The following is a 26440-nucleotide window of genomic DNA, read 5'->3' on the forward strand; positions in this document are numbered from 1 at the left end:
AGGCTCTTCACTGTATCTGTGCATGTGTACAGGAACATGAGGTCAGAGTTAAGATATTTAAAGCCTTTAGAGTACATTGTTCTGTTATGTCACTGGGGAGGAGGCTGAGCACACGCAGCCAAGCAAATTACCTCCCTAAACCCTCAAGCCCACCTCTGCTTTTCCCATTCTCTCCATTCCTTCCTCCCTCCTTCTCATTCCGACGCTCCACACCACCACCTCCCCATTTTCCTTCCCTCATTCCTCTCTCTCTTCTACCTTGATTATGGAGGAGTTGTGAGTGAGTAAGTGAGCCTGGACGTGTTAAACAGCAGCTGGCACGCAGTTAGTCAGCTGCATTAACTGCTCTAGATGACTGTGTCAGTATTCACACACACACACACACACACACACACACACACACACACACACACACACACACACACACACACACACACACACACACACACACACACACACACACACACACACACACACACACACACACACACACACACACACACACACACACACACACACACACACACAGACAGACACTTTGCTCATGATTCAACAGAGAGCCACATTGATGGACCAGACACAGACCCCCTGAGCACGTAGACATACTTTGTGTGAAGAAATGTGTGCAATGACGTCATGTCCCTCCCCCCCTCCCACCCAGCAGTAAGCCCACCCATCCCAACCTCTTGTCTATCCAGTATACAGACACTGTTGCCTTCTAGACAAACAGGCTTCCTGCCACAGCAGAACAAGTAGTTATCTAGCGCTTATACATAATTAATACTTTAAGGAGACTAAATGCTGCCAGTGTGTTACCTGAACATTTCATTTTCTGTCTGTGAAAACACAAAATCAAAGGGATTTCAGAGATGGAACACAGAGCCTGATGCAAACAGAAAAGCACAAGCAGGCGGAAAGAAGTGCACACACACACACACACCGGTTTTACACTTTATTTCACAAGCCTGTATTATTTTAAACTAACTAAATGGGCCGAAGAAAAGAGTGAATGTCACTTCAGCAGTCATCAGTGTCCTCGCCACTACAGAGTAGCTGCTGCTCTCCAGAGCAGATTGCTGTTTAGAAGCTCACAGCGGCATTAAGCCCTCTCATGCAAAAGAGGAAGGGAGATGGGACAGAAAGACAGAGTGCAACATATGGAGCACATAGTGGGAGTGAAGCATAGCTTTCAATTATCAAAATTCTATAAACATGCGGGGTGGAAAAATGAGTAGATAACGCGAGGAGAAAATGAAGGGGGATGATAGACAGCTCAGACTAGCCACACGAACTACTAGTTGTATTGTCTGGGTTTTTGCTAAGTCTGCCATAGAAAATAACAGAGAGAGGACATATAAGAGAGAACCACAATGCTGAATTGATTAGAGACATTCCTCGCTGCCTGTAGAGAGCCTAGTGGAGCTGAGCCCCGTACAATGTCCGCCATCTTTGTCTGTCCTGCCAGAGGCTAAACATGGCCCTGCCCTCCCTCCTCCTGGGCCCTAAACCCTGGGAATGCTGCTCTCTGTGGAGAGGCCAACAGACTTACTAACCCACTACTGAGAGAAAGAAATGAAATAAGGAGGAAAGGGGACAGAAAGCACAAGGAAGCAGAGCAAAGCAGATAGAAGGGGGAGGGGGATTAAGATGGGAGGAGCAAGACCTTCTCATTTCCTCGGAATTAAAATTACAACTATCCTCCTCCTGCTGCTTTACTGAAACCCCCAAGGGTACAAGGCTACCCCTTTATTCATGGGGGAGATATAAATCTGAGAGTCATGCTTTGGGGCTGAACACAATGGCACCTCCCCTCCCTCCACTGGCTCTGGCCTGGCTTGTGGCATTCTTGGGCACACTCAACGGACATGGCATGGGATTAGAAGGGGGCAGACTATATGTTAGGAAATGTTTGTGAGTATATTCCTCGTTGAATGAATCCTCATTTTATCTCTATTAATAGAAAACAAATCAATTCATTCATCTGCGCTTTTAAAGTGGCTGAGACAAGCGCGCCATTGTGCAAGTCGGTTAATTCTCCCTCTGACTCACTAAAGGTGGCTGGCCCCTTGGATCCATAATGGCTGTGCACTTTTCTTTGTGTGGCTGCATGTGTGTGCAGTCAGCTCTGGAGCTGGGGCCCCTGTGTACGAACACACCACTACAAAGAAAAAGGGGAAAGAGGGAAATACAGAGGGCAGACTTTCTTTTTTCTTTTTTTCTTTTTTTACAAGGAAGGGCTTTAAAATGGAAAAGAAACCAGCTCTGGAAATCTGCTGATGTAAACTTCTTAAAACATGGACTGACTGTGGGATTAATTCCATGTTTTCAACTAAGAGAGAGGGTGTGAAATCAATAAACTGCTTTTCAATGCACAACTAATGACGAGGCTAATACCTATATCTGTAAGTCTTTCAATGGTTGCACTGCAGCAGAGGCGAGCCCCAACTTTCTCCCACATCTGTTCACTGTGGCTTTTATAATATGGTCACTGCCTTTCAGCCACGCTGAGCTGTGACAATAGTAAGGGAACGTTGTTACAACCTGTAACCCTCAAACCTAATGCCCTGTTCCTCCTCCTCCCCTCACTGTAACACTAGAGCTCTGCTTTAAACAAAACCAGACCCTCCCGCTCCCACATGACAGGCCCCTAGTGCACCTCGTTAACAGGAAACCTCTGTTTATTTTCTCTGCTTTTCAAACACTCTCTTCTTCCTCTGCTAACCCTGTTAGTGACACCCCCCCTTCTTACTGGTGACATCAGCATGCAGGATCTATGACTTCCTTCAAGAGGTGGCGGCCAGGAGTAAGGAAGGGAAGACAGATCCGAAACACACAGACAAAGGAGACGGTGGAGAGCGAGGGGAGGGAGAAGGGAGGAGGGGGAGGTCAAACAGACAAGAGCAGCAGCAGCAGCAGCAGCAGCTCAGTGTTAGTAAGGAATGTCAAGCAGTTCAGCTAGGCTAGCAGGCTGCTGAGCTAACAGCTTAGTTAGCTAACGCCCCTGGGGCAGGGGAGGCTCGGGTATAGCAGATCAGGGCTGGTAGCTCTGTGACATTGACAGGCGGAGGCTCAAAGTGGCACGGAGGGCGGAGTGGGGGGGGAGTGTTCACCTCGCCTGCCGCAAGGGGAGAGTAAGCACAACCAAAGAACAAAAGGCTGATTGTGGCATTTGGAGGCAGAGATGTGATCTGGGAGGACTAATCTGCTACTCCGACATGATAAGATTAGAGAGGGGAGGCAGGAAGAGCTGGCTGGGAAGATCACACATATACTAGCATAAACACACACACAAAGATGATGGATCTGATTGGAAGGGTTTTCCACTCGGCTTTCTGTCTTCCTCATTTTCCTTCTTTCTCTCCCTTATTTTCTCTCACTCTCTGAGACAGAGAGATCCGCCAGCACACCAGCACTCAATAAGCACTTCCATCTGGACGACAGAAAACACACACACTGAAAAACTGTATGTGTGTATGTGTGTGCGCGCATGTGAATATACACTGGCGAAGTACAAGAGATCTGCTGTGCTCGTGCAATCTTCGACATCTCAGTGACTGACAAAGGAGGTTGTTAAAAAGAAAAGCCAGCATGCTGTGTGAGCAAACACACACACATATATATACAGGCCAATGCTTTCTCTCACACACACAAATAACAGGCTTTCAGGGTAAGCACCACAATTCTTCTCCCAGCCCTGCAGTAGAGCGGGGCAGGCTGGGACTCTGTGTCTGAGGTAAGAGAAAGCACCTCTAAATCAGGCTGTCAGAGCCAGCAGCAGCAGCAGGACTCAACTCTGCAATCCTCCTCTCCTTATGGGCTTCACAGTGTGCACTTGGCTAGTTGGAAGGACGAAAGGATAACCTGCTCCTTAAGCCTTCTTCTCTTAGGCACATATAATAACACATAAACAAAAGCTGATTACAACGTTTGCAAGGAGGAACTGTGCGCAGCCTGCCTCTCCGCCTGGCAACAAGAACAAATGGGAGAGAGAGAGTGGGAGGGGGAGGGGGTGAAGGGGGGGGTTTGAGGTGAGTCCCAGCTGTGGTGGCGGTGCTGGCAGGACCTTTGCGCCGTGCCTACACAGGGGTGTCTCTCTCTCTGCCTCTCTTTGGCTTGACCTGTTTGGATATTAAATCAGAGCCCTCTGCTTTGAACACACTGGGCCCATCTGTCAGCCCGGCTCCATATTGGATTGAATGAGCATTAGCCGTTTCAAAGTGGGCAGATTTGTTCTTGTTGCTCTGGTGTGTGTGTGTGGACCTTTGAACATGAACTCCCACGCTTGCCGTGAATTTAAAACCCACTTTCAAGGAATTGGGCACTTTACAACAGATTCACTACTCGTATCATTGTACAAATTGACAGCATACAGCAGCACATCTGAGCATGTTAACAGGTCCTCTTATCATCCAGGCAAAAGCAAGAGGGATGGTGGCAGAGATGGCGAGGCTAAAGAGAAAGAGGAGAGGGGTTGAGTCACGCGGAACTCACAGATGATACTAATTAAGACGTGAGGGCTCTGGGCAACTACTGGTTGATCATACTGCCAACCACAGGCAGACTTTACACACTGGAGAGTCACAAGCACCACACATGACCGCCACATCTGAGCTCGTCCAGCACCTGGCTTCCTTCCACGCTGATAACAAACATGGCTAATTGCATGAGCCGTTGTTTCGTCTCTCCTTTATTTCAAACGTGTCCCCGGTGGGAAAAAAAGAGAAAATTAATGGCAGGAATAATAAGAAAATGGATGATGTTGACCACATTGCCCTCCTTCTAGACAGAGAGAGGTGGTGAGAATCGAGCACACTAACCTTGGCTGCGTGCTCAATAAAATAGCCAGTGTCCAACTTAAATATTTGCCTTTGCCTCCAAAACACTTCTGCTGCACGGTGGTTTTAGCCAAGAAATCTAAGACGAGTTAAGTGATGGTACAGAGTGTGGCGCGGTGGAAGGCTAAAGAGAGAGGACTTTAAGAATACACTCACTAATGATGATCATTATCTGCAGAACACAGACAGACAGCACAAGGGACCTGACAACTTGTTCTCAGTGATTTTAAGCTGCACATAAATACACAGGCACATCTTCCCCTTTTTGAGAACACAGGCAGAAATCCTTGCAGCACTAGCAGGGGTACAGACTAGAATGCAGATCCAAGTGAGACTTCATACGCGGGCTGTGTGAGGACAGATGGAGGCGTTTAGGAGAGCTCATATGTGGGTGTTCAGATCATAATACTGACTTTATTGCCCAAGCTCTCCCTCTCAGACAGACATACAGCTAGAGGCTGCCAGAAAACATTGTCATTTCTGCGTTCAGCCTTTTATTTAGCTGCTTCAAAGCCACCACACTTTGATACCTGGCTTCCTGTGTGTGTTAGTGTGTTTGCACATATAGCCTGGGATGTTCTCTTGAGAGCAGAGACTTGTCTGGTCTCAAGGTAAGACCCGTGAGTCAGGATTCGGAGTAACACACACACACACACACACACACACACACACACACACACACACACACACACACACACACACACACACACACACACACACACACACACACACACACACACACACACACACACACACACACACACACACACACACACACACACACAAAAGACTGAGGAATGCTGACGTTTTTTGGACACCGCAGGCTTTCTTTGTGTTGTGCAGAGTGTTTAAACGGTGCAGTGTTTGGTTTGGAAGGCCATTTTTGCCTTGTTAGCATAGCCTGGTGAGCTAATGAGACGTCTTACTAATACTGACTGGACTACTGCTGAGGAGGAAGAGAGGGGGACTGCTCACAGAGAGGGGCGTGCAGAAAGGATATGAATATCAGGCTCTGTGTATGTGTGGACTTGTCATATTGGACGTCTGCCCAGCCGGCTAATCCAGACCCTGTGTGTGTGTGTGTGTGTGTGTGTGTGTGTGTGTGTGTGTGTGTGCGTGTGTGTGCGTGTGTGCGTGTGTGTGCGTGTGTGTGTGCGTGTGTGTGTGTGCGTGTGCTTGCATGCGTGCATGCGACTACCAGTGGGCATGGCATAGAAGGAGCTGTGGGCTGAATGAGTACTGTAATGGAAGACAGGAAATGAGAAGGCTTGCTTAAGCCAATGCTAATCGATCTCCCCCTTAGTTTAACACACATACACAAAATTAGGATTCAGGCAAAAGTGCAGGTGAATGAAGTAGTAATAAATATGCACAGCAAATAAAATTCAGCCAAGGGTAGAATATTGGTGTGTAAAGGTTGGACAGGTTGTGTGTGTGTGGTATATCTCATCAACAACTTGCTGGAGAGTCGGGAAGCTGTCAGGTCCTCGGAAGAGCGTCTGCAGGGAGTGTGTATGTGTGTGTGTTAGAAAGTGACATAGATACTGAGAGACTGAGAGGCTACTTGTGTGTGTGTTGTTCTGTATCATCAGGACACATCAATACACACAGCTAACAGGAACATTTATGATCCTGCTAATATACGCCAAAGCTTATTTCTGCATGCATACATAAAACACACAACCATTACTGTGTGAGAACACAAACACACACACCCATGAGAGGGAGGAGTGGTTATACATAGCTGGTGAGTGGAGGCAAATAAGCAAAAGAGAGAGGGAAGCAGAGAATAAGTGCAAGCATGCAAAAACAGATTTTAACGCTGTGTGAGAAACTGGACAGACAGCATCACAGGCGGCCTCGAAGAGCTCATCTCACCATGAGCTCAGGGATGAGTATCGAGAACCGGTTCCAGTTCAAAACTGGTTCCACTGTCCAATCCATCTGAGCTTATCAATTCCTTTAATCAATGCCAGCATGTTTTCCTCACAGTTGCACATTTCAAAACAACAACATAAAACTCATACTTCTACGTTGCTGTAAACTTGCAACAATGAGAAGTCATGGTGGTTGGACCAAGACAGTACATAAAACACAATCAGAATAACCTACAGGACCCAGTGCTGACCTGGTACTGTGACCTGGCTGCTGCTAACAGAGCAAACTAATGGCGCTTTTCCACTACACCGTTCCAGCACGACTCGCCTCGCCTGGGTTCTTTTTGGTGGTCTGGTGAGGTTCCAAGCGAGCCAAGCCGGTACTACAATGTGACGTCGACACGATGCTGGCCGCTGATTGGTAGTTGTCGCTGGAAGAGTCATGAGCCGTCCCACACAAGAATCAAACCCAGCATTTTTAAATACCGGCAGCAGCGTTACAACCATAGTTACAGCCATACGGCTCAATTTTCTTGCTTTGTGTGAGACAAAAAGCCACATACAGCAGCAAGTACACCACTGCCTCAAAGTCCTCCATTGTTTATGTGTTTTGTGTTGCGTATAAAACGAAGTCACGGCAGTTTCGCGGAGCCGTGCTATGACGACCCCGCCCACGTTGAGTAGGTACTTTTTTGTAATGGAAAAGGAACCGTGCCGAGTCGAGGCGAGTCGTGCTGAAACTGTGTAGTGGAAAAACGCCATAACTGACAACAGACTGGGACTAACAGGCTGCAGTGCAGTACAGTAATACTTTGGTTTGATCACAAAACAATCTTTTCTCTGATTAAAATCACTTGCTGCTGTCTACTCTGCAGTCAGACGCAGAGATAACAAAACAGCTGTGTTGATGTTGAAAACCTGTGTTTTCCATACAGAAAATTGATCAGGAATCAATATGGGAACTGATAAAGAATCAGACCGATAAGTAGAATCAATAATCGCACTGGTATCAATAAAATCTTATCAATTCCTATCCCAACCAGTTGTGATTGTATGGTTTTATCTGGCCACTGCCTCTGAAGATATCCATCTGTGTGTCTCTCTCCCGCTCTATCTCTGTGTCTGAAGGTGACCTTGCCTGTCTGTCACGTCTCCACTGATGACATTGGCCCTATCAGTAATACATCATGTAAGCGGTGTATCAACCAGATGCTGCACTAGCCGAGCAGTGGGTGGTCTGTCAAGCATGCTTGCTTTGTACAATATGCAAATAATCGCATGCAAATTACCTATCCGTGTGTGTAGCGATATATCAGTGTAGATGCAAATTCAGTAGGCTATCAGATGTGTGTGTGAGAGTGTGTGTATTAGCAAAAGTTACAGGGGCCTTTCAACAAATACAGTTAGAGCTCAGAAAATCAAAAGCCTGCTTGCAGCAACTGTAGTCTGAATGCCGGACAAGAATGTGGTTATAACACATATGTACACATGTACACACACACACACACACACACACACACCAGAAGCTTTGAGCAGCCTCCTGCTGAGCTGCAACAAGAGATGTATTATAGACAACACAGCTGCAATAACAAGGCTGGCCCAGTGCTAGAAGGAGCTGTACTGCATGATTCTCAGTCTAGACTGGCAATAAAAGCCGCCATATTGTAACAGCATTATGGATGGAGTTTCTGTGTGTGACAGACGGACCAGCTCGCCTGGAACATGTTTAATTTGACCTAAAATGTTACAATTTTACAATGAAACAGCATTTTGCTTTCATAAATTAAATTCCACATTGAAAAAATGGAAACTGGGGGTTGGACATAAAACTGAAAATTCATTATTAAGGGAGTCTAAAGGCATTTGGACTGTTATGGTATTGATTGAAATGTTTATATATTCCTCCTACGCATTTAACTCACCACAACAATTTCACATTTTCTAGTGTTTAAGAAATGAAGTGATGTTTCACCCTTTGTTTAATTGCTAAATGAGTGTGTGGTATGGAAGGCAGAATGAGCTGATGAAGCAAAAAAAATGCAAAAATTAATACAAATAATTAGATTTTAAAAAGTAAAAATCGCAGTGTTTTATCTGATTATTGTTCTGACACTAAGAAACCAGTGGTGTAAAAGCAAGAAGGTGTAAATTATTGAATGTAGTGTGGCCCATCTGCATTATTGATAAGACGCATTATATTTTTGTATGTCATTAACTCTACAGGAGTAAGGTGGTAGCGTGAAGCTGGGGATGTAAAATGTATTTAAGAAAAACAATTGAGTATTCCTTGTTTTGTTGTAATTCTCTCAGCACAAGGATGGAAATGCAACATAAGACAAAGTTTTGAATCAAAGGGTGACTGTTCAGCAAGGATTAAATATTTTTAAAATGTATTTTAAGTCCTGCGAATTAAAGCTACAGCCCCTTCCTTTGTCTCTGCTGCTGTCTTCTCAAACTGAAACAATAAAATAAACGTTGTTAAGTAAACAATTGTTCATGAATGCAGAACATGAGAAAAACAAAATGGAAGTCATGATGAGCATAATGTGTCAAACACTGGTTATCGTTCACATAAACACACGCAAAAAACAACAACAACAAAACAAAACAAAACAGAGCGCCCACCAAGAGAGAACGCGAGACAAAGAGGTTGAACAACACACCAACATCTCTACTCTCTATAACCGAGGCACATCAAAGCCCTCTCCACCCATTTAACTGTGTGTGTGTGCCTGTAAATCAAAAGGCACACACACACACACACACACACACACACACACACACACACACACACACACACACACACACACACACACACACACACACACACACACACACACACACACACACACACACACACACACACACACACACACACACACACACACACACACACACTGCATTTGCTTTGTGCAGCAGCGTCCAGGGCTGGGTAGGGGAGGTAAAGGATTTTTGCTGTAGACGGGGGAATTACTCGCCTCAGCTCACTCTGTGAGGGAGGAGAGGGGGATGACTGTTTACCCGCAGTAAGAGAGAGAAGGAGAGACAGGAAAGAAAAGACAGAGAGGTCAGTGCTGTGTCTGAGACGCTGCTTTCTTCTCTGCAAGTTGCCCATCGCTTCACTTTCACCCCTCACTTGCCCCTGCCACCATCGTTGAAAGGTGACATACACACGCACGCACCCGCACACACCTCTTCCTGTGTGTTAAAAAAAATGTGTGTGAGGTGCGTTAGGTAAGAGGCCAGGTCAATGTAATTAGTTGTGACAGCATGTTGAGGGCGAGACACAGGAAAAGAAGAGGAGCAAATGCCCAAAAACACATTCAGAAACCCATGGAGAGGAAAACCAAGGAATGCATGTGCACACACACACACAAATGATCTGTGCATCCCAGTGTGACCATATGGTTTGCAGGGACTTCCTAACCACCGCAGAGGAAGTGTCCGTTTACAGTGTTCAGTTCAGTTGTCCGCCATCACATCCTGTCTCCCAGCTCTAAACGGCCATGCAAAGTCTGCTCCGTTCAGGCTTTGAAGTTAAATCAAGCAGAAAGGAGACACAGTTCGCCATACCATGCAATCAGTGTTAGCATGAGATCTGGTAGGGTGCACGCAACCTCAGACGACAAAAAACACTGTAGCAGCATGAAGAGGGAGCTTTATGTGCTGTCGCCTGTGTTTGTGTGTGAAGCTAGTCCAGCTCTCAGCCTGTTTCGTTGGCAGATTCTCGACATTTCTTCCCTCCCTCTATTGTAACGGTGTGATTGACATCCACCTGTCCTTGGGTGGAGGGTGATTAGGTGTTCTTACAGCTGGCTTTCTGTAGGAGAGTGGATGCTTGTAATAGATTGTGTGCAGAGGGAGATATGATAGGCTGATGATGGAATGATCCAGCAGACATTGACTAACAGTCTGTAGAATACAACAGGGCGGGGTTATTGATGACTCTCTTAAACAGCGGGTATCATTGCCATGGCAGCCCATACATTATCGCCGTGTAGCCACGCCCTGTCACCGGTGCGGACCAATGGGCAGGCAGCTGCCAAACAAACAATCCCCAGTAGTGTTGGAATGGTAGAGGCAGAGAGGAGAATGCTAAATGTGCCACTTCATCTAGTGATTGACACAAAGCCTCTTGTTTACCGGCGCCACAGAGATTTGCATCTTTTTACCGTTGCCCCTCCTTCTCCCTCTCTTCTCTCTCATTCCTGTCACCCCCTCCCTTCCCCCCCTTGCTCCTACAATCTTCCCTGCTTGTGGCAGCCCTGCATGAAGTGGATATTACCCCACCCTGCTGCTATGATATTGATCAGCCTCCTCCCTCCCTCTCCTCCTTTCCCGCTCCTCTCTTCATAGCCCACTGCATTGATTCCACCTCTCCCTCTGAGCCCGCCAGCTAGGAGTGATTACACACGCTGCTCACACACAGTGATGCAAGCACGCACACACACACACATTAGAGTCTTTGGTAGGGATGTGGGGATGTGTAGCCTTGCTTTACTTTAAAGGCTATAAAGCTCAGCGGCTGCTGCACCAGCCCTGTGAAAACACTGCTTCTTTTCATTCTCTGCAACCAATGACTGCAAACTTAGCATGACTTATTACCATAATAAATATCAATGATATAGCATGTTAGCATAGCACATCAACAGGCTGGCGTAAAGCCGGCTGTGCTCTGTTGGTTTTTGTCAGGATGGTGCTAAAGATTGCTGTGGTATGGTTTGACAGGTGGGCTCCAGACACCTTGTGATTCTGTGCAGAACCACACAGAGCTGATACACACTCCTTATATGGGCCTGCAGCGCTGCACTCACCAGCAAAAGCTAGCACGCTAAAATCAATGTAGTTCAATGAAACAGCAAAGAGTGGGTGTCAGATACATAGACAAAAGACTTTATCAAAGAGCCAAAATCAGCTTTTTACATTTGAAGAAGATTTGAGGTGGAGAATAAAAACAACACTTGTGGTTGAGTGGAAAGCTACACTGCCTCTGTGCTTACCTACACTGTGCCAGCAGCAGGAAACATTGGCTCATCTATACACACTTGCACATTAATTAGTTAAATACCTACCCTCTCCCGTTTACCAGATAGCATCTCTGCTAACAATAGCTGGTGGAGGGAGAAAGGTTTTGGATGGGGAGTTCTAGCTGATGAGCTAACAAGGGCAGCGTGGGCTGATGCCGCAAGAACAACCACTTATCTCTTTGTAACCTCTCTCTGGCAGCAGCAACAATCCAGCAGAGAGTCTACAGTAACAGGCCAGAGATCCCACATATTATACACACCCTCGCTGCCATTTGGCATTTAAATGGTATTTTAGCATGGCAGCATACAGTTTGCACCTAATTATGGCCAGTCGCTGCTGTGTCCCGAGCTGAGCCGGAGTCTCAAACAGTCATCCACACAGGAGCGGGGCTGTTAACTTTATTCTCTTAAGGATAACTGATACCTCTGCCTTTAGGTGAAATGGATGTGAGTGTTCAAAGCTGAAAAGGGGCTCTATAGCATGTAAAATGTTAACAGGTAAGGACGGTCCAAACAAAGACAAAGAAAAGGGGGGGGAGCAAGGACGACATGAGTGCGATCAATAGTAATAATCAATATTCTGTCTCTGTACCTTTCGCTGTGGAATGAACACTGCACTGCAATATAAGCCCATATGCAGTCCACAGACATATGTCGACAGATTGTATTCATTTTGTATATGGAACAGGAGATGCAGTAGTGCGGTGCATCACCCCTTCTGTATTTGCACCTCAACTTCATGCAAATAAATACATCTAGTGCAACGCACCATGATCATGAAACTGAGGTCAGACTCCGACTAACAAATATAAATCGAGATTCTGTTGCTGTATTACCTATTTTAAACCTAAAATGTTTTCAGAAACATATTTTAGTGTACTGTTCAGCTGTAACATGAAAAAGTTTTTTACTGCCTGAACAGACAAGCCATAATCGAGCACCGCCCAACTCGCAGTACATCACCAACCAGCCGCAGCATTAGAAAGGCTCAAAGTGACTTTATTTCTATTGTGTAATCAGATAAAATCTTAAATTCACCAACTTGAAACCCTTAATTAACAGCTTCAAAAAAGCTACAGGAGAGCTTCGACAAACAAATAACATTATGTCTCATTATCACCCAAAGTGGGCCAAACTAACCACCCTCTAATGATTCAGGGAAGCATCTTTAGAAATAGCTTTTTGGGCCAAAAGAAGTAATCTTGGAGACAGTCAGCCATCTGTTAACAGCGAGCTCCATCAGTCCCCTACAGGTCCTGTCACAAGTCTACAGCGAGACAAGCGTAAGCACAAGTTCCACTGCGGTGCACACGCTGAAGAAATGAGGTGTGTGTTTTGTGTACTAGTGTGTATATCTTTGCTCTGCAGGGAGGAGAGGACGAGAGGTCACAATGTCTATAGAAGGAGCACACCTAGACGGACAGGGGTCTCAATCACCTCTCACAATAACCCTCTCTACACGCACACACCCTCACCCTCCACTTGCTGATGAAGGGAGCCTCTCGCACTCATCCACCAACTCCATTACCCACTCCGACAGGGTCGCACATTAAATCATTCCATTTCACCTAGAGAGGAGGGTGAACGTAGGAGGCAGAGTTTTTCCAACCAATTCGGACGTGCCCACGTGCTGCGCCATGATCAGTAATGTCCCAAATCAGCCCGACACCCTGCCCCTCCCTGTTCCCACAATGCCTTGAGGCACAAGATTCATCACAGGGACTGGACAGTAGAGGAGAGGAAGAGAAGAGAAGTCGGGAGAAATAATGTGGAATAAGGGCAGGAATGGCGTAAGATATGAAAATGATGGGCGCCTATAAAGAGTTATTCACCCTCAAATAGGGAGGGCATTATGGCAATCTATAAATGGGCTGTTAAGCTCAATAGCCCAAGGTTAGCTTGTCGTGATGCTGCACTGAAAGCCTATGCAACTGTATTTGTCCAACCATAAACACACACACAGCCAGTCCCATCTGGATTAAAAAAATAAAAAATAAATATATATATATATATATATATATATATAAATGCTCTGATTATTTCAATTAGCTGCAGAGAAAGTACGAGAGGGAATTAAAGAGCACCCCTGACACAAATTGCTATGCAGGGCTGCAGTTTGCTTAACAACTGTATGAAGGTAGAAGAGAAAGCCAATGGATAAAAAAAAAAGAAAAAAAGGGTATTTTACAACTGTACAAAAAAGGGACTTAAGGGTGGTCTGTATGTTCTTAATCATTTCATTATGATAGTGCTTAGGCTAATTTAACAGTAGGCTTAATAACGCAGACTTTTCTCCCTCTGCTCTGTACACAAGTGTTAACTGCCTGCTGGAACAAAGGTGGCTCTGTTCACAAACACAACACTGCCAAACTGTTAAGTACATTCCTATAAAGAGAAGAACAAAGAGCGCTTGAGCGTGGCGGGAGCAGAAATGAATACAGCTACTGAGGGGATAGCACCGCTCAGCCCTTTGATGCCAGGAATCGCGGATCGTGTTTATGCTGCCTTGTAGCGTACTGTTTAAGATAGAGGCAACAATAAAATCCACTGGTAGTTGCGTGACATCTCAGTAGAGATGATGTTTGGGGAGGGAGACTGAGTGCAGAAGATGGTAGAGAACTTAAGTGGTTTTGGACTGGATTGTTTTATGGTAAGCACAACAAAGAAATGAAGGTTACACAATAACCAGGAATAATACAAATTTTCAACGCTTTTTGTGCGAGTCTCAAAAAAATGCACAAACATCTATGGCGCAGGCTAAATGAAGTGTGTGTGCATGTGTGCTGAAGCGTCTCCAAGACCCTCGCAGCTGTGGTTCCCCCTCATTCCATGTGATCCATTGGCGGTGACAGACAGGCAAACACAATTTAAACTCGCCCATCAAAGCACATGCAACACCAGTCCACAACCTCTGTGGGTGGAAATGTGACGCACTGAACGGAAAACACACAATCCTCCTTCTGTGTACGAAGAAGAAGGAGCAGCCTACATTTGGTGAATCTAAAAAAAATGAGTATCATGTTTGCCCTTCTTTTATAATCTCCTTTGCATTTTAAGCTTATAGTTTTTATTGTACACACTATACAACATAATCTTTTAGTGTTACACAAGGCGAGATATTGAGGGTATTGGTGGATTTTATGGTTCAGAGGACATTAAATCTACTAAAAGTCCTCATTTGACTGTAAAAGCGTGAGCAGTTATCCCTTGAAAGTCCCCCGTTCGTTGGTTATAGAGCACCTCCAGTTGTCTAAATCTTGATGACATGACTGATAACTCTTGTGGTTCTTTTGTTTCCAAGTTCACATATACTAACCCGACTGAGTTAGGCTAGAGAAACAGCCTATAAGAGTTCTTGAACAGAATGATATCCCCTCCTCCTTTCATGATCAAAGCACAAACATATGTGAGCCAGTTGTGTTGCATTAGATCAACAAGCGTTCAGAGATGGAGCGTAGATAGAGCTAGCAGCGAGTCAAGCTGTAGCACATGTACAGAATGTCAGAGGGTCTGTATGAGGTTGCAGAGCTGCTGCAGGGGAGCCGCTGGAGATGGCAGCCTGTGTTGATGTTGCTGTTGTTTTAAGGGCTGTGTGAGGCAGCGGGTTCCAAGGTACAAAGTGTAGACATTCCTCAGACCTCACAGCAATCCCTGAAATTTCCTCTTCTCGTGCCTGCTCCTCTCTCTTTGACCGATGCCCTTGCCCTTCCTCTCCCTTTCCTTCCTCTCTGCTCTCTCCACTGGTGAGAGTTAATTTGCACCATGTGTTCTTAAAAAGGGAGAGGGAGAACAGGGGGGAGAAATAGGGCCCTAGTTGAAGCGTGTGAACCCGATACCGCTGTAAATCTCCACTTCCACAGCGTTACCCTTCTCCTCCTCCTTCTCTTCTATTCTCTCTCACTCTTTTTTTTTATTTTTTATTGGCATGTCACACATTGGACAAGCTGGAAATTACACTGAGCTGAGCTGAGAACCAGTGTTGAAGCATGCCAGATACCCACTTAAGCTAAGGGTGGGGGGAGGGGGGAGGGAAGCAAAATCGGGAACAGGAGGGAAGAGGAAATGTAAATCGGTAGAGGAAGAGGAGGTGGGGTAAAATTAGCCGTCCATTTTCAGAGCAGAGGCCAATCCAATTAAAGCTTGACCAATCCACGCAAATGTGTTTAGTGTCTGGTTACTACACTCAGTGCTGGGTGGCAAGGCAAGAGATTCTCCCCTGAATACAATACTCCCTAGAGGTACTAGAAGATATTACTGGAGATACTTGCAGATGAAAAAAAATAATGAGTTAAGAAAAAACAAGGGGATTAATTCTATGATACCTACTGTCAAAACCATCTAGCCCCAGCGATTATGAGATACTATGAACACTAGCCGACATCAAAGGACTGTTCACCCTCTAATTTACATGCAACCCCCCATGGAGGAGTAGACAGTTTTCATTTTAACAGCAAGACCTGGTCAGGTGATTAAAAAAGGCCCTGTCATTATTTTCATATACAACGAAAGGGTTTAAGAGTCCTGTAGGTTTTAAGAGTGTCAAATCTACCTGCCTTTCGTGGCAACTTTGCTACATTTGTTTTCCCACTTTCTCATCAAAGCAGACTTGTGCTGTCTGTTTGCTCTTCTGCTTTAAAGATAAAATGTAGTGCTCCGCGTCGGAGCGCAGTGAATTTGCTTCAGATGTTAGTGAAGACATCAGAGGAGACATTTCTACTTGTGATGTGCCAGGAAAAAGGAAAAAAAGTAAGTGTCTGAGGCACTGCTGAATATTTCAACGACTCAGCAACCAGGAGTGAAATTAGCACTTGGATATATATGCTAAGCCCAAATGACATCTGTCACTGAAAAAATGACATGACAAAATTTGCATTCCAAGGCAGTCAAAGTAAACTCAACAAATGAAACTCAAAGGGAGAGGATGGGCAAAAGGCTTCTTTGCTGAATAATTTAGCAGTGGTGGGTCAAAGAGGTGGGTATTGATTGAGCTTAGAGTCTTATGAAAATGCTATGGCACTTACTATGGCCCTTCATCCCCTTCACCCCCCCCCCCCCCCCCTCCCTCCAGAGGCTGCACCCTCTCCTCTCCATCTGGCAAGGTAATCACCACTCATAAAAACGCACACAAAACCCCATTTTGATTCCGTTTCCACTTCCCTTCCCCTCCCGTCTTCTATCCAAGAGAAAGAGATAATCCTATTGGCTGCACAACTAGTTCCCATAGCAGCATTTAGCTAATGCACAGGGAGGGCAGCGAGGGTGAGAAAAGAACGTGCTATCTGTCCAAAAAGATGAAAAGATGGGACTAAGAGGGAGAAAGAAGAGAGTGGCCAAGGAGAGGGTTGGGGGGGGGGGGGTTTATACCCATAAGCAGAGCTGAATTCAGCCTCCTCCCCTCACTGGGTTTGAACTATATTGTTATCTCAACCTTGCCGTTTGTATTGCTTTATTTATTCATTGCTGCATTCGTGTGGACAATCAATCTAACCTGCCTCCTCAAAGAGACGGAGCTCTGTAGCTGTCTGAGAGATGCGTGCCTGTCTCCATCTGATTTGAGAAATGCACCAAGCTTGCAAACTGACACCAGGGTACAACTACCACTCGTCAGTCCAGCTGATTGTGTCTGCTTAAGAGCATGCCTGCATAGAAATAGCAGCTGCAGCAGCTAGTGACCCCAACATCTCAGCTAAATGACCTAATGTTATTACAAAGAATGGTATTAATGGCTCCACCTCAATGAAATTTCAAGTGTGCACAGACAGAGGAGAAGGGAGGCAGGGTTGGTGGGGAAGCTTACCTCACAGAGGAGCATTAATCAAAACGGTCATAATGGGGAAAGTCACCTGATACTGCCTAAGCAGCAGTAAAAAATCCTTTGCTCACAGGGTCTAGTCACAGCCAACTGTGAGGGGAGGAAAGGGAGGGAGCTCCCTTTCCTCCCCTATTTGTTAAATAAAGGCGAGTCATCTGAGCAGATTCATTTGTTCAAATTGAGAGAAAAAATCCATTTCATGTGTAAACCTGCTCCAGCCTACCACAGTTAAGTATAATGTCAGCAACTATTTCTGGGCTGTTTTCCTTTTAAGGTAAGTGACAATGAATGGCCATTCAGCGTTTAGTAGCTGTTGTGCAGCGGTTCTATTGCTTTAAGGCTGCTACTCAATGGGGAACAATACAGGCAGAATGCTTCAATCATACAGCTTGCAGCAGGCTTGGCTGGCCGGCCATGTCTATAGACGGCTAGATGCTCTTGTCAAAGCTGCTTGCTCACAGAGAGCACAGAGACAAGCAGACACTTAAGACAGCCCCACACACAATCGTGAAAGGCTGCACCTCCACATGTTCACGCCTGTGAAATGTACCAGCTCGCTCACGGCAGCTGAGTGGACCATGGAATGAAAGGAAGAGCTGAGCGGCACTCACTCACACACACACATACGGAAAATTGCCCCTAATGACTGTAGTGCCCCTCTCTCAAGAGATGGCAGCGGCTGCCCCTCCACTCGATAAATATTAACAAGAAGTGCGACTGATGGCGGTGCTCACTGATCCATAATTGCATTTCAAAATGTTTGATGGGGGTGGGGTGGGGTGGAGGGTCGTCGAATTGGAAGATAAAAAGAGGGAACAAGAATGCAACGATTATAGATTTTAATGGTACGATTATAGTCAGAGGAAAAATCAGGTTTCACGATTATTATGCATTAATTCATTTCACAATAATATGGATGAGCATGTTTTGTTTTGAAGAGAGAGCAAAAAACAGACACTTCATCAAGGATTCTGCAACAAAGGACTGAACTGTAGCAGCGGCAGAGATAGTCTCAGGCTAAAAGTGAAGAAAAATTAAAATAAATAATCCATGCGAAGACCAGCCTCAACCGGACACTGTAATTATGACTTTAGTGGATTTCTAATATTTAAAATATTAGTTTTAATTATTACTAATATAAGATAATGGTGAACTTTATTGAACCCCTAGGGGAAAATAATGCTAATTTAGGTAACATACTGAAATGTTTTTATTATCAACTGTCATCCTACCTATTTTTACATTCATGTTTATGATCTATTTTAATTATTTATTTAATTTTACATGCAGCCTGAGGAAATCATGTCTTTTTGTGTCGCGGTGTTAGCAAAAGTGAAAGAAATAAATTGAGAATGTTTCTTATGCAGGTGTTATTAATCACTGAAATGTGATTATTTAGATGCCATGATACAATGCTGTAAGCCTACAAGTTCCTAATTTACACCTGGCATATGTATTACCATACCAGCATTTACTCAACACAGATGAAGGTAGCAACAGGATGTGAATGGTTGCACTGAAGCCCTTGAGGGGATTACATGCCAACAGTGCAATGCTCCTTTTTCCAGCTTTGTTGCTGTTGGTTTACGGTGGACTGAAAACCCAACTCTGAACCTACCACTACTCCGATTTATATTTTATTCTATAACATCTCAATTTTTAGTAAAGTAACTTGTCATTTAAGTCATTATTTTTAACATAGGTATTACTTTGTGTATTACCTCTGCTTGAGCATGTATAGCTGGATGGTCATCTCAAATATGTTGTATGTATTAATTTTAAGGTGTTGGATCCTTTGCAGCGACTATTCTTTTTCAAGTTTTCCAAATTGGGGATCTGTCTTCTTGAACAACCTCCTGGCCTTTTTTAAATATATCCAAAATATTCCCATACCAGAACACTTCTCGTCTCCTTTAGCTAATGCAGCCCCCCTGAAACACAAATAAAGGGCACTGCTCTCATGACAGCATGTGTAACTATTTGTACCTCAATTTGCTGCAGCAAAGCATTTTAAGCTGGTGCACCAGGTTTGTTTTGGTTGTGCAGCAGGACTTTGCCTAATGTGCGCTGGTTCTGCCTACGGACATTTTAACACAGTTATCTCGTTTTGTTCAATTTTCCTCACAGTGTAACCGTTCTTCACAGAAAAATAATGGACCATGATGTCTCTTTTTTTGAGAGGGAGAACAAAAAAATTTGGTGTAACTGAGTCTTCACATTTACAAAACCGTGACATTTACAACACGGTTAATAGTGAAATCTAAAAATAGTGAAAACAGTGAACTCAGCTGTCTAGGCAGTGACAACTGATGCCTGTCTAGTCCACCTCCTACCATCATCTCAATGGCTCGGCACCAATGGGAGACTTTTTGACGGAAGATGCACAGGTTGTTCATTACAGTCTGACGTTCTGTCTTTCATTGACTCACTGCTGCATGCATCACAGGGTACTTTGACACACACTGCAGCTTTACATAAAGGAAGAAATCTGTGGTAGGATCAGAGCGGTGGCAGGGGACTCCACTCACCAACGCCCCATTGTACATCAAGTGATACCTTTGCATGGATCTGAATATGCACAGACAAGCTAGCCGCAACCTAATTAGCAAGCGGATCTCATTGTTAAGCTAATTCTCAGCACTTTGGATTCCATTAGGGCTGCACTCAGGATCTGCAGGAAACCTAATAACTGCTCATGTTAAGCATGCGTATTTATGCACATATATTTGCATCTTTATCAAACATTTTTAATTATGGGCTTTGAATAGCTGGCATTTTCCTGAGGCTGTATGATTGGCTGAGAGTGAGACCATCAGGAAACAGTTCTGTGAGATACAATTTGGGGTGTGTGTGTTTGTTTATGCAGTAGAGGCGTACACGTTATTTACATGACAACTGGGAACGCTATGCTGTTACATCCATCCAGCACAAACATGAATTTGAATACATGTAACAGCACATCAACAATGCAAATAGCTGTTAACACAGAACTACGGATATTCAGAAAGAATCAATGCTCAACATTTTTGTTGTATAACTTGACCTGTATTTTTAAATTTGCGACATCCTTTCAAATTAAAATTGTGCTTAAAACACTTTACTGGAGAACATGTTGGTAGGTAAACTGCTGCGGGGAAATTTTTCTCATGTTTCATAAAAATTGAGATTATATTTTGTGCATCATTGAATCACAACTGTAATATCTGTTCTTTATTATGGCTCTAGAAACAAATGTCACCCAGCATGATGCCGAGTGAAAATGTGGAGAAGAAAAATTGCTTATTTCTCATTTTAAAAGATCATTTAATAATATTTCTGCTGCATTTCACAATTTTCAGGTAAGTGTGTAAACATGGACGAGAAAAGATAGAGAGATCAGATTCAAAGCCTTCAGTAAACATCACAGTTAGTTGGAATATATTTGTGATATAAGTGAACAACACTCACTTTCCTTTTCATGTGCTAATTTATAGGATTTGCTCATTAATAATGAAAGGACAAACACTAATAAACAGGAGCGGAGGTTTGTCCTTTCCAGACACACTTTCTTTTTCAACACATCCCATCAATTAGATTGATACTTGTCAATAAGCCACACTAACACACATGTGTAATGTGCATGTGTGGACAGTGACATACTGTATCAGCGCGTTTTTCACTGGACACACATTTTAAGGCACCAGTGCACAGCACATCTCACAACACTAACAGCACATTCAACCTTGAGATGGCTATAACCTTGCACTGTGTTTTTAAACTGATGTAAACACAATATACACACATGCATGTAAGTATACTGTTTTTATGATAAAGAAAATCCCTCATCCTTTTAAGCTGATCAGGTCTGAGACATATGATCTGGACTCCTGGAAAGATAATTGTATTGTACATGGCGTCTAATTAAATGTCCATAAGCAGGGAGATCCAGGAGTAAAGATGAATGTGTAACAGTGAAAGAGGCCGTGTGTGTGTGTGGGTGTGTGTTGACGTACTGGGCTCCTCAATCCCCCCCGTTCCCGGAGGGAGAAACGCTGCAATCACTCCATTAGTGAAAGAGGGAGGGAGACAGGGATGCTGGGAGAGGGCAGAGAGAGGGATGTGGGGAAGGAAGGGAGGGAGGACGGAACACAGCTGACTTGGCCAATAACAGCAAATGAGGTTAGATACAAGCAGAGAGGGAGGTAGGGGGTCAATGAGCGTCGAGGACATGGACACAATGACTAGAACATGGGTTGGGCGGAGGGAGGGAGGTGAGTGACAGCAGATAAAGAGGAGTGGGGATGAGCGGGGAGTGAAGTGTAGAAACAGACAGATGAGAGAGTGGGAAGGAGAGAGAAATGGAGACGGAGGAGACAATCGAGGTGAGAAAGTAGGATGGATGGTTGAAGCCAGGGTCAACGGGCAGTTATGGCTGCAGATTGTTCAGTGCTCGGTCGTCGTCAGATGGCTTTTGTCTTATGTTCTCTTCTCTCACCGACAGACATGCAGACCTCTGTGTGTGTGCGCATGTTCATTGTTCATCAGATAAACACACACAAATACACAAACTGCATGATATAAATGACCAGAATAGAAATGGCACACACACACACACATACAGATTCTACAGCACCAGGCTCACTGCATTACTCTCATCAAATATAGATTGTAAACACATTACAAGGTCACGGCACCAGCTGTAAACTGAATCTCATCCTTTTGGGAAAACACAGTGGAGGATTGTTGGCCCTTAATTGACCTAATTGATCACATGAGAGGGAATCAAAGAGATTTTTCTAAAGAGAAGTCTTAATACACAATTTTAGTCTGTTTTTGCATTTGCAAATACTGAAGAAATATTCGGCCTCATAACATTTTTTTTCTCCTTTAATTCACATTTTATATTGATTTGCTCTACTGTTTATTTCTCTTGTGGTGACATTGTTCTATTGCTTTCAATTTTCAATTTTTTATCATTTTATAAACTTATTTGCAGAAAATAGGACCTGGCAAACAACAAATAACAAAGGGGCCACATTTAGATGTCACGCTTCCACTCTAAATTTTCTCTAACAGTTAAAATGGCCTCCTACTGGTCACCTTTGTATCTGGGCAGACATTTTAGCAGGAAGGCAGGAGACTGAAATCTATACAGCTGGATCAATATGTCATAGAGGTTACAGTGGGCACTGAAGCTGCTACTGTTGAGTAAACAAACCAGGGAAAATGATTGTCCTCTATGTCCAAAATGACCCCAATAATGCTGCAGAATGGATTTACTTTTGCATGCGTTATTGCTGGATGACTGTGCTGTGTATGTATGTGTATGTGTGTCTAGAAGCAATAAGGAAGCACACAGACATGTAAGAAGACTAGTCTCAGAATCATCGCAACACAGAGAAGACACACGGGGAGAGGAAGATATAAAGAGACATGGAGGCGGGATTCAATCCTTGTTCTTCCCCACGCAATAGAGATTGATGGCTGCATTCAGGATTTCTACACACCACTAATTGGATTCACAGGTCATTAGATAAAGTACACGAGTGAGACTGTTACAGCCTAAAGACTGAGGGAGGAGAGAGTGACAGGAAAAAAAGGAGAAGGGTGCAAGAGGGGCAATATTGATGAGGTTGTTTTGTTCAGGGAGCAATGAAATTTCCTCCCCCTTTGCTGCGCCCCTGTTCCCCCACACGGAGGGGGGTCGATCGATAATCTGTGCGGCAAGAAAAAGTGGGGGGTTGGAGTTGGAGGCACAGAGGGATGAGAGGATAGGAAATAAAGAGAATGAGTTGATGTCTAATTCGTGGTTCACTTACATAGATCTGAAATTGCCTGTTGTCTCTCCTTTTCAATATGTTGTGGCAAGAGAAAAAAAATGACTGGAAGATTTTTTTTCCTCCCAGAGGCACGATTGTGTGTCCCAGTTTTGCGTGCAGGGTTAGATTTGAGACTTGCCAGCTAGATGGTAGTTTATACCAGTATGTGCAATTACAACCTAAATCAGCTATCATCAGATATTATCCTAAAACAGGATTTTGTGTGGTCTAGTAAATAGAGATTATGAGTTTTCAATGTAGCCAACATGGTGCCAACCTTTTGTGATTTGTAGCCCGGTGACAAAGTGAAGCTCATTGAAAAATGTTGTACTTGTTTAGAGAGCCAGCGGGGCTTGTTGTTTTAACATAGGAGGACAAGGGTAACACATACAGGCATGCAGATGGCTGTTCATTAATTACAGATGGATGGGGGGAGGGAGTAACAGGGAGCGAGAGACACAAAGTGAGAGAGGGAGAAAGCATCAGAGAGTGAGACAGAAATAGAGAGAGAGTGAGAGAGAGGGGTCAACTAATAGAGCCAGTATTCTCTCTCTCCCTCTGGACAATTACCTCTGTCTGCCCCAGACTTCTACTGGCACTCTTAATCAAGGTGCAGGTGTGTGGGTTTTTGTGTGAGTGTGTGTGTGCGCCCATGTCCATGCACAAGGAGGGGTTCTTGCCGTCCTCAGCACTCTCTAGCAGCAATCCGATTAAAGCCCTGCTGCTGTGAGGCCTGGCTGTCCTCCCCTCTGCACGGCCTGCAGCTCACCTTAAAGCCCCATCTACACACAACAACTGCCCTTCACACCCGAAAGTATTCACACGTGGAACAAAAGTGCCAACGCGCTTAAGTCAAAAAGCACACAGACACAGACACACAGACACACACGCACACACACACAATTCCACCTTTTCCAAACGTGGTGTTTGTGGCCTCTGAGCTGACCTCCCATCATCACCCTGGCTGTTGGCAGCCATTACTTGGGCCCCCTGGGGCCTGGCTGCCCCTAACCGGGCCCTCTGTGCTCTACTTAGACAACTAATCTGTTAAAAGACAGCCAAAGCTCGCTGATGCAGGCTTAGATGCTGCTTCATTTGGCAACACACACCCATCGATTATATATTCCTGTAGTCTTTACTGAATAAGTGGCAGTCATGTAACCACTGAAGTGTGTTCTGCTCTGCGTTCATGGCAGTTGGAAACAATACAAAGGACCAATTAAAAACAATCACTTTCAGTTACACAATCCATTTCAGGCTTCCCCTGTAAGTTCTCATTTGGTGAACTTTGACCTGCAAATTTCCTCAGCCAATAGAAAACACTTGTTTGTGTGCACTGAACTCTGACAAAAATCCTACACCAAGCCAACTATTATTACTGGAAGTGTAAAAACAAGAAGTTAGATAACTCAGCAACTAACATATTAACTGCACAGTTTTCATGTAGCTTGTTTGCCAGTGTAGCAAACTATTTAACCACATATCTTAAAACACTGATACATCTTTTGTTCATCAACACAAAGACAGACCTGTTGGTTGAACTCAAATGTGACTTCCCCTTTAGCAAACACAGGCAACGCAGAATGGGAAAGTCAATTGTGTGTGTGTGTGTCTGTGTGTGTCTATGATACATTTTAGGTGTCCTATTGCTGAGAAAAACATGCACCCTTGCTAAACTGACCGAGCCTGATGAATCAGCTGCTCTCGGTAGCAAATTAAAAACTAATTTCTTTCTTTATTCAGCAAAAGCAGCAATTGGCCACATTAGGTTTGTTAAAAAAAATCAATTGAAAACTGGTGAAGGTCTCGTTCATTAAATCAATTAAGTGCATCGACAAACATCTTTATTTCCATTACAAGCATTATTACACTGCCACTGGATTGCAAAGGTGGTTAATATTCAAGACAGATTCTCAGAGGGATTTTTATTGTTCTTCATGACCCTTTAAAAAGGATATTCACTGTGAGTTGTATTAAATTCTCATCCGACACCCAAGCGAAACAAAAACACTGCTTTTTATCTCCTAATTGTGGTGCAGAGGTCATCATGGCTCTGATTACTTCTGACATCTTCGCTCTCTAGAAAAAGTGTGGCTTGTTTTCCAGCTTGTGATATGGGATGGGTGTTGTGGAGCGTCAGCTCCTCTGCATGAGGATACAGGGACATAAATACGACATAATAGGTGGGAAAAAAACTACTCACCAGCTTGAAATCCTGAATGCTACAAATGAAGTAGGGAGTGTTGGGCCGCCGACTCTCAATGTACACACAATCTGCACGTAAGAAAAAAGAAAAGTAGTGAGTTAGAAAGAAGATGTTCACACTTCTCAAAGCTTTCATGTTGTTTTTGTGCAGCCAGACTCAGTAATATATTATTTTGTGTGCTGTTACCTCTGCTGAAGAGACATTTTTTCTCCTTGAGTCAAATTCAATTGGAATGCGAGTAATAGGATTAAGGACTTTTGGAGTGCTACAAGGTTGCCTTTCCAAAGCAAACATTACGCCCAAGGGGAATTATGTTATTGTTCCACTCCATTTATACACCAGTGAGCAATACTGGCTTTAACCCCCCCACACCCCCATCACTGTAACCTCTTCCGACAAAATACAAGTTTTGTCATTGCACCATATGGCCTGTTAGCTTTGCTTAGCTGTGAAAAAAAACAAAAAAACACCCTCTCTCTCATTCATGTTTTAAAATGTCACTAAATTACATAACCCTCATAAGTGTTAAAAGCATTGTGTGAGAGGAGGTGGCCCTGGCCGGCTGTGCTGTTAAATTGAATGTGACTGGTGGTATGGCCGGGTCGTGAACCCTCATCTCCTTAACAAAAACATTCACGCTGCAGCGGACAAAAAACACACAGCCACTTCTGTCGAGAAGAAAGGAGGAGTAGGCGGGGGGACACGGCTAATGGTTACTACTCAGCTTGGCACAGTACGTTCCACAAACAGCCATGGGTTACCTTTTTTTTTTAATCTAAAAGAGATTTGAATTCACAAAAGTCATATTAGCTTTAGTCTCTCATTCACCTTTGGCTCTAAGTTGAAACACTAGTGTGATCAAACTGAGCGATAAATAAATACATT

The 26440-nt window shown here is 44.2% G+C and overlaps 1 protein-coding gene across 3 annotated transcripts in view; it reads right to left on the reverse strand.

Moving 5' to 3' along the window:
* The window catches only part of rerea (arginine-glutamic acid dipeptide (RE) repeats a), a 131690-nt gene that overhangs the window by 41759 nt on the left and 63491 nt on the right, over positions 1-26440 (reverse strand). For all 3 annotated transcript variants that reach the window (XM_062426393.1, XM_062426394.1, XM_062426391.1), the window contains one exon: positions 25553-25623. In XM_062426393.1, coding sequence (XP_062282377.1) covers positions 25553-25623 — 71 coding nt within the window. The remainder of the gene's footprint in view (positions 1-25552; positions 25624-26440) is intronic.

Source organism: Scomber scombrus, chromosome 10 (assembly GCF_963691925.1).
Source record: "Scomber scombrus chromosome 10, fScoSco1.1, whole genome shotgun sequence".
In the NCBI taxonomy this organism is placed as follows: domain Eukaryota; kingdom Metazoa; phylum Chordata; class Actinopteri; order Scombriformes; family Scombridae; genus Scomber; species Scomber scombrus.